This window comes from Poromitra crassiceps, assembly GCF_964638095.1.
Source record: "Poromitra crassiceps genome assembly, chromosome: 8".
Lineage (NCBI taxonomy): Eukaryota > Metazoa > Chordata > Actinopteri > Beryciformes > Melamphaidae > Poromitra > Poromitra crassiceps.
Genome location: NC_139629.1, coordinates 52,913,800 through 52,928,047, shown reverse-complemented (window position 1 = coordinate 52,928,047; position 14,248 = coordinate 52,913,800). Strand labels below are relative to the sequence as shown.

Sequence of the window (14,248 nt, the reverse complement as noted above, 5' to 3'; positions counted from 1 at the left end):
CCTTCTCTACAAACGCACAGTGACATCATCAGTGATCACTCATTGATGACATATCTCATGCGATCGAAGCAACAGTGCACCTTGCAACTCTTTCTACTTACCCATTGTGACATCATCAGTGATGTCATAAATCTCCCCTGCTGGTGGTATAAATAGGACCTAGATGGTGATAGGAACTATACCATATGGATACTGTAGATAGCTGAGTCCTAGACTACCATTCCCAAAGTTGCATCTATGGACACTTTAAAGAATGGAGGCTCTCTGCCCGTCTACAGTCGCTGGTCACACAGACCCTCTAGTTCTGCCAACTTCTCATCCAACTCAACAGTACCCTCAACCCTAACCCTAACCCCCAACTCAACAGTACGTGGCCTCGAAGATGATGACAGCGGCACTCTTATGCAGCAGAAGCTGGAAAAACAGAGGGCACTGTTTGAACAGAAGCAGCGGAGAAAGCGCCAGGAGCCGTTGATGATCCAGCCCAACCCAGTAGCCCGGGCCCGGTGCTCCAGGCCGCGGCTCATCGTGACTAGCGATGTCCTTATTGATGCTGTTGATGGCCCGGCATCTTTCTTGGGTACAGGAAACGCCCCTGATCTGTGTACGAAAATCCAAATACTCTCAGTGAATCATTCCCAGTCTCGACCTCGGTCCCAGCCCCAGTTACCTGCTGTTGAGACTAAAAGGGATTGGCACAATGAGCTGGTAACTGGGTCGCCCACCGGGGTGAGCTCCCGAATCGGATCTCTGCCCGTCTACAGTCACTGGTCGAACAGACGCTCCAGTTCTGCCAAATTCTCATCTAACTCAACTGAAAGTTGCCTCAAAGATGATGACAGTGGCAGTCTTATGCAGCAGAAGCTGAAAAAACAGAGGGCGCTGCTCAAACAGAAGCAACGGAGAAAGTGCGAGGAGTCTCTGGTGGTCCAGCCCAACCCAGACGGTGTTGATGGCCCAGCAGCTTTCTTGGGTACAGTAAACGCTCCTGATCTGGGTACGAATATCCATATACTCTCGGTGAATCATTCCCAGTCCCGACTTCAGTCCCAACCCCAGTTCCATGTTGTTGAGCCCAAGACGGACATCTGTGAGTTGCTACATAGACAAGGTCTGTCTGGCAGTATGAAGTCTGATAAAGGCAGTGAGGATGAGGAAGATGTGGAAGAAGAGCGGGCACATTCTCTGTCCCCTAACCCGGAGAACACCAGGCCCACCTCCGCCACCAGTGACAAGTTCAATATAGAGCTGTTAACTGGGTCACCCACAGGGGACAGCTCTCTAATTGACGTGGGCAACCTGAAGGAGTTTATGTTACGTCCCACTCAACACGGTGTCAAGTGCTGCATCACCCGGGACAAGAAGGTCATACCCACCTACTCCATGTACATGGAGAGAGAAGGCGGCAGGAGGGTATTTCTGCTGGCAGGAAGAAAGAAGAAGAGCCTGACGACCAACTACCTTTTTTCATTGGACACCACTGATCTGTCGCAGGAGGGCGAGAGCTTCATGGGTAAACTGAGATCCAACCTGATGGGCACCAAATTCACGTTGTACGACAACGGCCTCGATCCCTGCAAAAACCTTGTCTTCCCTCTCCACCTGGAAGAAAGCAAAACACGGCAGGAATTGGCCGCCATCTGCTACAAAGATCGCTACGAAGACGACTGTATTCAACGAAAGATGACTGTCATCATCCCTGGCGTGAACATGAACTTCGAGAGAGTTCCAGCATGGCCCCGCAACGAGCAGGACAGCCTGCTGAGTAAGTGGGAGAAGCACTCACTGGACAACCTGATCGAGCTGCACAACAAGGTCCCCGTGTGGGATGATGATTGGAAGATGAATAAGCTGGAATTCCATGGTCGAGTTACTATAGCCTCAGACAAGAACTTTCAGATTGTTAACGACAATGACCCTGACTATATCGTCATGCAGTTTGGCAGAGTGGCAAAAGACATCTTCACCTTGGACTATAACTATCCCATGTGTGCTCTTCAAGCCTTCGCCATTGGCCTGTCAAGCCTCAACAACAAGGTGGCTTTAAAGGTAAAGGTAGAGGTGAAACGCATCTTAGGGGCCGAACACACCATAGGCCAATCCTATGCTGAAGCAACGCTGAAGCAACACAGCGTGGAGGCAGTTTCATTTCAGCGTCCTTGTTAACAGGCGAGACCGATCACACCAGCCGCAGTGCCTTGCCTCGCCATGCTGAAGCCACGCTGCACGCGTGCTGCAGTGCCTTGCCTCGCCATGCTGAAGCCACGCTGCACTCGTGCTGCAGTGCCTTGCCTCACCATGCTGAAGCCACGCTGCACGCGTGCTGCAGTGCCTTGCCTCACCATGCTGAAGCCACGCTGCACGCGTGCTGCATGCTGAAGCCACGCTGCACGCGTGTTTCATTTTTCAAGCATGCAGCAGCAAGTTGTAAGCGGGGGGGGGGGGGGACTTAGAATCCCCCTAGACACATGATTACCTCACTTCTGCAAACTGGACAGTTGCCATTACACAAATAATGTCACAAATATTGTAAATCTCAAATACATTATTTCATGATTACATTAATTTATTCAATATCAAAATCAGTCACGTTGACCCCAAAACACGTTTTGAGCTTTGTACACTGTGCAGTGGTAGTGCTCGCCTCACAGCAAGAAGGTCCTGGGTTCGATTCCCACCTGGGACACTGGGCGCTGAGGGTGGGGTGCTCCCCCATCTAAGAACCCCCCATGAAAAACATACAGTAGCCTAGATTCATTGGCTGACCAGTGACGGCTGAGAGGAAGTTGGCCCCCGGGCGCTGTGAGGAAAAAAATCTGCCGACCGCTCCTGGCCTGCCCAGAGGAGGAAAGACCAGCCAGGATGGGAGAAATGCGGAGAACACATTTCACAGCGTCACTTAATTGAGTGTGTGTGTGTGTGTGTGTGTGTGTGTGTGTGTGTGTGTGTGTGTGTGTGTGTGTGTGTGTGTGTGTGTGTGTGTGTGTGTGTGTGTGTGTGTGTGTGTGCGTGTGCGTGTGCGTGTGCGTGTGTGTGTGTGCGCCGGCGCCTGTGACAAAGATGGGGGCGGGGGGGGGGGGGGGGGGGGGGTGAGAAGAATGTAAGCTTTCTGGTGATGTCAAAATTATTTTTGTATTCCAAAGATTGAGTGAATACACCTCTTTATGTCGACTGTTTCTGCTTTGTAGCGTTTGAATTTCACAGTAATCTTTACACCGAATGAAAGGCAATTAAGGCTTTATTTAACTAAAATTTGGAGAAACCCCAAAACAGCCAGAACCAATATTTGTGTATTGGAACATTTATGTTCCAATAAACAAACAAAAGACAATGTTCATTACATTATTACATTACATTACATTACATTACATTGTAATGTAATAATGTTCGAATAAAGTATAAACAAAGTACTAATGTAACCCGTGTGTTTTTCCTCTGCGTTGTGTTCATGGATGTGTGTTGCAACATTCACGAGTCAGGAGGCAGCACTGCAGTAGGCTACTGGGTCTCAAGCTCTTTACTGTATTACAAAATAAACAAAACAATAAATAATAAGCGTTCTCCACAAGACTGCTACAAAATAAACAATAAGCAATACATAATAGCGTTACTCAGGTGGAGATATCGCCGACACAGCTGGTCTCGTTGCCATCTTCCCATACGACTGTGTTTCTGGAGCTGAGCCTGCGCGCATGCGCACAAAGCGACGTCACTAGCGTGGGTGCGTTTACACGCAACAACAACAGACCACTCAAGTAAGATTCACACACAAAACCAAGAAATGGTGGTGTTTTGGTTAAATTCATAAGCGAACTAGATTAGTCAAGTCAAGTCAAGTCAACTTTATTTATAGAGCACATTTACAACGACACAGGCCGATCAAAGTGCTTTACAGGTAGATTAACTTGTTACACTTGCAGTTAATATGAACAAGTAGTATAAAGTTCTATATCTAATCATACATTTGCGTTTCAGCGCTACTGTATAATGGAGCGAAGTACAAACAGCCTCAGATTGGGTCAGTGTGAGTAACTCTATGGATACATGATCAGTGTGAGTGTGTGTGTGTGTGTGTGTGTGTGTGTGTGTGTGTGTGTGTGTGTGTGTGTGTGTGCGTGTGCGTGTGCGTGTGCGTGTGCGTGTGTGTGTGTGAAAGACATGGAAGCAAAAGGGATATATAGGAGGCATAACACTGATTATTGATTAGCATGCGCATGTATGGACAAATCAGCTTGGATGGTCCATTTTGCATCCTGGGAATCATCTACTTCCTAGAGTCCATATCTGCAGAAATACTATACTTTTCACAAGACCAAAACCTTCCATTTTCCATCATGTGTATCACCTATACTTGATATTCTGTTGATGTCTTCCAAGAGGCCATGATCAAGGCTAATGTAGGGGTCAAATGTTTTCTGCACACATCCTACATTGCTTGTCTTATGCCTTATAAACAAGTTTCAGATTAAATAAAGAAATAAGGTTTCCCATTAAATAAAGAAGTATCCTATGAATCTACCATTTAAGCCATTTTTTTTTACACTTGCCCAAATTTAGCCTATCTCGCACGCTAAGCACACTCGATTCCTAGGCTCGCCGAGCTGGCCCTGCAGCTTGCCGACTACGCGGCCTCGCCCTGGCTGCTCCTTGATGGCATACTTCAGGGATGCTGGATCACCTGTCCTATAGCTGGCAATATACAGCTGTCCATGGGTGAAGACGGGGGTCTGAAGCATAGGTCTGAAGCCAGACTCCCACTTCTTTCAGTGTCTGCCCCTGGGACTTGAATTTGCTCTTATGACATCACTGATGATATCATCAGTGGGACTCTTATAACATCACTGATGATGTCACAACCGCTTTTATGACATCACTGATGACTTCACAACCATATATATATAAAGGCTAGATGGCTTAAGGCGGAGTCAGCAGCGTCGTTGAACGGCCGTCATCTTGCTACAGTGCCTTTCTGGTACGTTCTATGGTAGCTGGTGACCTGCACAGACAAAAATACTCATAACTCGCTGAAATCTTGACGGATTTACAAACGGTTTGGTTTATTACAAGCATATTCCGTTCCCGAGATAGACCAAAAAAAAAAAAAAACACTAAAAACACTATTTTTTTGATGAGCTCCAAATTACACCAAAATTAAACCGAAGCATCTATGCCAGGCACAAAGTTTCATGCAGTTTCATCCATTTCCCTAGGAGTTATGATCATATGATGTTGCCATACTAACCCAACAACAGATGCTCATAACTCCTAGTAGCTCCCTGTAGCAAGATGGCCGCCATGCGACGACGTCGCTCTCCATTGGCCGGCAGCGCGGGTAAGCTATCTAGCCTTTATATATATCTATGTTCACAACCTCCTATGACATCACTGATGATGTCACAATGCCTGAAGATGTCACAATCTATGACATCACTGATGACATCATCACTGGGACAACAGACAGACAGACACCCTTACTCAATTGTGATAGACTAGGCATCTCGCACGCTAAGTGCATTCGATTCCTAGGCTCGCCCGCTGCGTGGGCTCGCTACCTTGGCCGCTACGCGGCCTCGCCTGTCCTACAATGCGCATTCGCAGCTCGGCCGCTGTGCGGCCTTGCCCGCAGCTTGGCTGCTGTCTGGCCTTGCCTGCCCTATTACCACAAGTCTCAGTCTCTCTCCCCCACTCTCTCCCTCAGTCTCTCCCCCCTCTCTCTGCCTCTCCTCTCTCTCCCTCCGTCTCCTCTCTCCCTCTGTCTCTCTCCCCCTCTCTCTCTCCTCCCTCTCCTCAGTCTTTTCTTCTTTTTGGTGTTTTATGGCAGTTGGTGTCCTCAATGTTGCATTAGGCTACCTACCACCCTCTTCTGGATCCATCCAACCACTGTTTCCCTGCCAAGAGCTTGCTCTCTTCTATGACGTCATCACTGGGACTTGGTGTGTGTGAGTGCATTTATGACATCACTGACGATGATGTCATCAGTGGGATTTATGACATCACTGATGTCATCAGTGGGATTTATGACATCACTGATGTCATCAGTGGGATTTATGACATCACTGATGATGTCATCGGGATTTATGACATCACTGATGATGTCATCAGTGGGACAGACAGACAGAGAAACAAACAAACAAACAGAGAGGATGATGATGATGATGATAGATTAGTGTTGAAAGCATTGGAAAAACAAGTAGCCTATCCTTTTTTTCTGCTGGTCGTTTTCATTCAAACATTAAACCATAGGTTCCTCTTAGTGACCTTGTTGAGTCTCATATTTAGATTACTATTTTCATCTTTATTGTAAAAACCGAACTTTATCCCGCTTTTATTTTGAAGGCAAACCGGACGTCCAAGGCATGGTTTACATCGGGAGGACAGATCGAAGCACTTCACTGCAGTGAGTTGTATGGGAGCTGTGGCGCCCACACAGACGCACATTCAAATCGGGAACGAGGTTACTATCTACGTGTTTATATCGTAGTCTACTCGAGGTTAATCGAGGTGGAGATTGAATGGAAGGTTTTATTTCGAAAAAGTCTGACCGGAAATCCAAATGATCGTGCTGCGCTCACTCACTTGAGCAGGCAGAGTCGGAGCGGAAACAAAGACATTTCTTCAGATTGAGACGGTGCTTGCAAATTTTTGATCCAGAAATCAGCTAAATCAAACAGCTGATCTGTGACGTTATGTGGATTAATCAGGTGTGAGCTGGCGCGTGCTCTGCTGCGGGATGGTGAGTAGAAATATGAAGATAGAGTCGATGTGCAGAGAGAGAGAGAGAGAGAGAGAGGGGGGAGGGAGGGAGGGAGGGAGGGAGGGGGAGAAAGAGAGAGAGTGTGTGTGTGTGTGTGTGTGTGTGTGTGTGTGTGTGTGTGTGTGTGTGTGTGTGTGTGTGTGTGCGTGTCTGTGTCCGTGCGTGCGTGCATGTCTGTTTGTCTGTCTGTCTTAAAACTCACATGTATGAGTATACCCACTTCTAAACCCCCTCTAGTCTAGTGTAACTATTGCTATATCAATGATTGATACCGAGCATTCGTAAGGTCACTCTGGAGTTACTTCCGGTCTGTTGTTGCTACGCAACGGTGGCGTCGGGGTTGGCTGCCCCAGTCAGTTGTTTTCCTGTTGTTGTTTTTAGATCGGAGTGCAGAGAACTGCTCGGAAAGCAGCAAATTGGAGCGGCAAAAACGATCTTTTTCATCATCATGCCTAAGAGCTGCTGTGTGAAGAAGACATTCAATTAAATTATCCAGTTTTCTATAATATGAGGGATCAGCCAAGCAGCATTTTGGTAAACAAACCGGTCACTGCAGTAGGGTTGGGTTAGTGTTAGGGTTAGTGTTACCCTAACCCAACCCTAACCCTAACCCCTGATGACTTTAGCTAGATCACATCTGAAAAACAACCAGTCGGATGTAATAAGTAAATCAGGTTTAATTGTATTTTCTTTATTTTTTTATTTTTTAGAACTCAGCCAGTTGAATAGCCCTGTTGTATTGCATCACCTTGCCCTCCAATGGATCCAAAGTGTACTCATTCCAATTACAGGGCCTCGAAAGAGTCCTGTATTGTTATTCTTCGTCACTACCTCCCCGGGTCGGGAGTGGGTAATTTGCGCGCCTGCTGCCTTCCTTGGATGTGGTAGCCATTTCTCAGGCTCCCTCTCCGGAATCGAACCCTGATTCCCCGCCGTTACCCGTTGTCACCATGGTAGGCACACAAAGTACCATCGAAAGTTGATGGGGCAGACATTCGAATGAGACGTCGCCGCCACGGGGGCCATCCAAGTCTCAGTCTTCTGTCTTTATTCTCTCCTTGTTCTTCTTTTGTCTCTCTCTTTCTCTCTTTCTTGCCCTCCTTCACTCTATCTTGAATAGTTAGGCTACTAAACTGTTTTTGTAGGTTTGATTTGAGTCATATACATGTTGTATTTATACTGTTTATTATTTTTGTGTCAGCATGTTGGCACTGGAAAAAGTGTTCTCTTCGATCGTTAATCAAATCCACAATAAAATTTTGGTTATCGAAAGTTAATCAAGTTAAGGGTGGCTGTAGCTCAGGAGGTAGAGCAGGTCGTCCACTAATCGCTTTGGATAAAAGAGGTCGGTGGTTCGATTCCCGGCTCCTCCAGTCTGCATGTCGAAGTGTCCTTGTGCAAGACACTGAACCCCAAATTGCTCCTGATGGGTGTGCCAGCACCCTGCGTGGTAGCCTTCCCGCCATCGGTGTATGAATGGGTGAATGTACCTACTGACTGTAAAGTGCTTTGGATAAAAGCACTGTATAAATGCAGGCCATTTACCATTTATTAAAATGTCCATCCATAATCCATACAAAGCATACAATACAACAGAAACAAGAAAGCAAATAGACAAAGAAAAGAAAATCAACAGTAAAATAGAATGAAAAAAGAACAAACAAGGAAAACAAATAATCTCCTGTACGTCCTGGGCCGCTCCTCTCTTGCGCTGACGGACGGAGTGCGAGCAACAGGCTGTTGACTGCAGTTACCCTAACGGCCACCGGTGTCAGTAATGTGAAGGAATTTCTGATTCTTACATAATACAGTAGTACCTTTACATTCTGAATTGCGTGTGTGCGTGTGTGTGTGTCAGGAGGAGGCTCTGCCCCGTCTGGTGGAGGAGGAGGAAGGAGGAGATGTTACCATGGAAACGCCCAACGCTCCTGTTTACTGCGTCTGCCGGAAACCAGACATCAACTGCTTCATGATGTAAACCTGTCTGTCTGTCTGTCTGTCTGTCTGTCTCTCTGTCTGTCTGTCTGTCTCTCTGTCTTTTTTTTTTACATTTTGTTCACATTTCCAATTGAAATGAAAGAGCTAGCTACAGTAACACGGCTAACCCTTATGTCTGTCTGTCTGTCTGTCTGTCTCTCTCTCTCTCTCGCTCCCTCTCCAGAGGGTGTGACAGCTGCACTGAGTGGTTTCATGGAGATTGTATTGGAGTGTCAGAGAAAGCAGCGAAGTCCATCAGAGTCTGGTACTGTCTGTCCTGCCGAGGTGAGTGAGACAGGTTAGACAGTAAGACGGGTCATACAGTGAGACCGGTCAGACATGCACATTTTCAATTTGAGCATAAAAAACCTGAGTGGAAATGCAGACAATTCCAGGATTGTTTTTAAATATCGCGAAAAAGTTTTTACGCTTGGGGGAGGAGGTTGGCAGTTGGCAGGAAGTTGGCATATGGATAAAAGGTAAATGTGACTAAGTGCAGTGGAAACAGATTCAGTGATTCCTCCGCTGTGTCTTGGTTAACACTTGTTTAAAGGGATACGCCAACTTTTCGGGAGTTTTGCCATAATCCTCCATACATAACCAAGATACACAGTGTCTTCAAAGTCACTCTCCACACAGTGTACAGTGAGCTACAGTCGTCAAGTTAGTTGGTATCGCCATAGAATGGAGAAAATGCTACAGTCGGTCAAAATCACCAAAAAAACACATCTAACAGGGACAAAAAGCTCTTTGAGCTTCAGGTACTCACCATGCGATGAAATATGAATCCAAAATGTGGAGAAATTATCTTTTTTAAGGCATGCGTGGCATACAGCGCATGCGCTGTGTAGGTCTACAGCAGAAGCGCTGTTTACAGGCAAACAAGGAAGTAACTCGGTGTGGGGATTTATTCCGAAAATTACGTTTCACGTAACTATGGATTAATATTTTCTGGCAGCGAAGCAAAATGCAGAAGGTGATTACAGCGCTCACCGAGAAGTGCGATGACCTCGAAAACCGCAGCAGGAAATCCAATCTCCGTGTTGTCGGTCTCCCGGAACATGTTGAAGGCAAGGACGCAGAATCCTTCTTGGAGAAATGGCTTCCAGAGGTGCTTGGCCCTGAAAACTTTGTTCAGACAAAAAAAAGAAAAACTCTGGTAGTGTTGTGCGTGTTCTAGGCTGTGTTCTAGGCGTTCTAGGCTGTGTTCTAGGCTGTGTTCTAGGCTGTGTTCTAGGCTGTGTTCTAGGCTGTGGCGATCCCACTGAGGAACAAACATGTTGTAGGCTACTCACAGAGTTGAAAGCACTCTCAGCTCAGCACCGATGCGCTCCGCGGCTCATAGTAAACTTCCTTCCAGGCTTCTCCTGACAAAACGCTCCTCATCTGCTCCTCAACTGCTCTGAGTCCGACGTGCGAATATTATTATTATTTGGCACAAAATAAAGAATTTATTCAGGTGAGCTCAGCATAACGTTAGCGGATTTCCCTCTGCTCTCTGAGCTGATCGTCTGACCCCAGTCCAGAGATAAAACCACTCAGAAATCCTCCTATTTTAGGATGAAAAAGGTGACTGTCACCTAAAGGTGACTAGTTTACATAAGTGACTAACGTTATACTAACAAACACATTCCACATGTTGATAATCCTAATATGATGTGTGCTCCGGTTGTATGTACATAACGTTAAAGGATGGCTTTACCGGCAATCAACTCACTGTGTATCATTAATAATCTCTGTAATATAAGCACATGCTTTTGATTATTTATTATGCATGTTTACCTTCTCTCTCTGTGTTTTGCTCACGGAGATCTCCCATTTCCTGCTCTGGCAAAGCGCCCCGTTGTGACGCGTTTTACGTCACAACGGATCACAACGGATCACAACGGAGCTGCAGAGGTTCTGCTGGAGAGGCAGAATCTGCTCCAAGGGCGGCTGTTATTGTTTATTTTAATTTTTTTAAGACAGACAGCGCAAGTTAGCTGGCCAGCTATTTCACTAGCTAACTTAAGAACGTGGGGAAAAAATAACACACCACCCGCTGAGTCGTGACTAGAAACACAAACAGTTGCTGACCCTCTCCCGCTCTGCCCAGGGCCTAAAAAAAGCAGTCAAAGAGACTACTGTTGATATTGTGTTTTTTGTCTTTTGCCAAAGGGAATGTTATTTGAAAGGTTTTTGCCAAGTACATTACATAACATGCCAGACAATGTTATGCAAATTAAGGTTTTAAACTGTGATTGTTTAATAACTTTTAGAAAGAAAATATGCTTGGATGAGGTATTTCCCAACATTTGATAAAAAGTGCCCTGGAAATGATCCAAAATGCCCCCGAAACATATTTCACAGGGGCAGAAAAAAAAGCCCTTGTTAAAAAAAGTAAAAAAACTATTAAAGACTCACCTGTTTACACAGGCTTTTTAGTCATTCTTAGCCATTGTTTTTACCTGTTCATGCTCTGTGTATGTTTTTTATGTTTTTGCCTTTTTCTGTATTATTCCTGCACTTATATTTCTGTGTTGCTGCTTTAATGTGTAAAGCACTCTGTGCATTAGTGCTGGGAAGGGTGCTATATAAATAAAGTTTTACTTACTTACTTACTTATATGCAGACCATACTAAGACCAGTAGTGCAGCGATTTCATCACTCACATCAGATCAGGTTGAGTGGCCTTATATGTTTGAGTCACTGCACAGATTCGGGTTTGGCGAATCATTAATATCCTGGGTAAAGCTCATATACAGTATGCTAGTCCACACAGACAATTGGACTCGAGTCATAGGGACTCGGACTCGAGTCGCAAATTTGACGACTTCCGACTCGACTCGGACTTGGAAGGTAAATACTTGAAACTCGACTCGGACTTGGACGAAAATGACTCGAAACTCGACTCGGACTTGTGACAAGATCAGCCGAGTGCACCAGCTGGGCGTACGCCTAGGTGTAACGCTACGTCCGATGTAGAACTCAAAGTTACGACTAACTTAACTCATTGAGTGCCAATGACGACAGTTGTCGTCAATTCGAATACTAACGTAGAGTGCCAAAGACGACGATTGTCGTCAATTGCGTTTTTTGACGGTGGGACGTGGATCAATGCCCGATACATCTCCTGTACAAATATTGTAGCTATTGGAGGTCTATAACCTATTTTACCGACCCAGTAGGTGGCGACAGTGCTCTCCAGATTACAGAAAGGTCCGGAAAACAGGAGGAAAAAGCCGTGATCAAAGAGAAACCGATGCATGCTGCAGCCAGAGCCATATAGATTGCTCTGTCTGCAGCTGAGGTTGTCTGCGAACCGCAGTCAATCCGCGCACACAACTGAGCTCCTCTGCCTCTGTCTGTCTGTCTGCATAGTTTCTTCACACGATTAGCCGCCAGAAAGGCAGCACCCGACGCCGAAGGGCCAAACCTTTCCCTGCAGTCCGGGTTGGCATTTCCTTGTTGCGCTGGGAGCCGCCCGGCGCACACAAACGGAGCATATTATTATATTATCTTCAGACTCAGTGAATGTGCTTGAAATGCTGCATTTCACAAAAGGCGGAATAACTCAGCTTCTAATTTGAAAAGTGTCTTTTTGCTCAAAACAGCCTATCTTCTCCGGCTCATAACTAAAGAATGGAAAATGGGATCAATAAACTTTTTTTTGCAGATGATAGAAGAGAGTCTCCTCGTTCTTTGTACGTGTTCGGTGTTTACATAGTAATATCACACAATATTCTGTGGGCCTCGAGAAATCACTGAAAACGCTCTGAAACTCTGGCACTGGGAGCGTCCGTTCTCCAAAAGTGGCTGGCACTCAATGAGTTAAAGGAACACTCCGCCCATTTTCAACCAGCTTTGTATCATTAGAACATCAGTAGTATATCAGAAAACTGTAAACGGTTTTGAAGTCTGTCATTTAATTTGACAGTTATTGAGTGTTGAAGTGTGGACCAGTGACATCACTGGTCCACACTAACTCAAATTAATAACTCATTAACTCAAATCAACTCTCAATAACTGTCAAACTAGATGAATGATGAATAGTTTGACAGTTATTGAGAGTTGATTTGAGTTAATGAGTGAGTTCACTCGGTCCAGCAGGTCTCTCACCGGCCCTCTTCGCCGTTGTGCTCGAGCCCCTTGCCCTAAAAATATGTAGTCACCCAAGCCTTGGAGGCCTGGAGATCGGAGGTATTGAGACGTATCAGTTTGTAGGCAGACGATGTAATATTATACTTACATAATTCAGAAAAATGTATCCCCCTCTCCTAGAATGAATCACTTCCTTCGGTAAGCTGTCTGGATACACAATTAACTGGACAAAGAGTCTTTACTGGGAAAATCTCCCATTCATATTGGAAAAGGACCGCCTCACCTATCTTGGCTTGACCATACCCAGAGATCCTAAACTAATATTTAAATAGAATTTTGGTGATTTTGTTCTAAGACTTAATGTATAGAAAACTGGAAAATCCTGCCTTTATCCATGATTGGCCGCATAAATTCAGTTAAGATGGTTTCACTTCCCCGGTTCCTCTATCTATATCAAAATCTTCCCATCTTTCTTATGTCGGCTTTTTTCAAAGAACTGGACTCCATAATTCTGTCTACCATATAATTTTTAAAATTCACTTGCAAAAACCTAAGTCTGAAGGAGGGCTGGCCTTACCAGTGTTTAGGCACTACTACTGGGCTGCCAATGTCAGGGCTCTAATGTTTTGGCGGCAAGGTACTCCTGGCAATTTAACTCTCGGGGCCCCCCTGTGGCTGAAAATGGAGGCCAGTTCTCTATTGCAGCCATGTTATTTTTATAAGCTAGAGAGGCCTGGGACCTTACAAAATTAAAGTTTTATTATGAAAACTGTCAGCATTCTAAACCAAGTTAGGGGTGTTTTGAATCTGCCAGATGTTTCTGTCCACAATGTGTCACTGCTCGACAGCTTAAGTTAAGTTATCCTTTATTTTTCCCCATTGGGAACTGCATTTGACCCGTCCTCTACTAGGAACCTTCCTAGAACTAGGAGCAGTGGGCAGCTGCAGTGCAGCGCCCGGGGACCAACTCCAGTTCTTTTGCCATTGCCTTGGTCAGGGCTACTGACTGGAGTCTTAACCCTAACATACATGTCTTTTGGTGGTGGGAGGAAACCAGAGCCCCCGGAGGAAACCTACACGAACACGGAGAGAACATGCAAACTCTACACAGAAAGGACCCGGGGTTCGAACCCGGGACCTTCTTGCTGTGAGGCAACAGTGCTAACCACTGAGCCACCATGCTGTGCCATGCCGTAGCCCAGCGAGCACAAAACGTTTTTTCAACGTTGATTTTTAGTTGAAATCTGGGTTTGAACGTCTAAGACCTAATTTCACCCTCTTTTCAACCGGCTAAAATGCTGTTACAACGTCAACGTGTCAAAAAACACAATTTGGTTAATCATATTGTTAAAAGCTTTGTTGTAGCTTGAAATAGAGACAATATTGATAGTGTGTGAATTGGCATTTGTCCAATTTATTGTGTAACGGAGTTTAAAT

The 14,248-nt window shown here is 45.5% G+C and overlaps 1 protein-coding gene and 1 pseudogene across 2 annotated transcripts in view; both read left to right on the top strand.

Moving 5' to 3' along the window:
- Nucleotides 1-237: 237 nt before the first annotated feature.
- LOC310780805 (tubby-related protein 3 pseudogene) lies at nt 238-4,386 on the top strand (annotated as a pseudogene). Its single transcript has 2 exons — nt 238-2,049; nt 4,378-4,386. The product of its transcript is annotated as a tubby-related protein 3 pseudogene (transcript).
- Nucleotides 4,387-6,608: 2,222 nt separating this feature from the next.
- Nucleotides 6,609-14,248, top strand: part of cxxc1a (CXXC finger protein 1a) — a 43,456-nt gene continuing 35,816 nt past the window's right edge. The window contains exons 1-3 of the mRNA XM_083641004.1: nt 6,609-6,733; nt 8,613-8,728; nt 8,916-9,016. Of these exons, the coding sequence (XP_083497130.1) occupies nt 6,731-6,733; nt 8,613-8,728; nt 8,916-9,016 (220 nt within the window). The 5' untranslated portion in view covers nt 6,609-6,730. The remainder of the gene's footprint in view (nt 6,734-8,612; nt 8,729-8,915; nt 9,017-14,248) is intronic.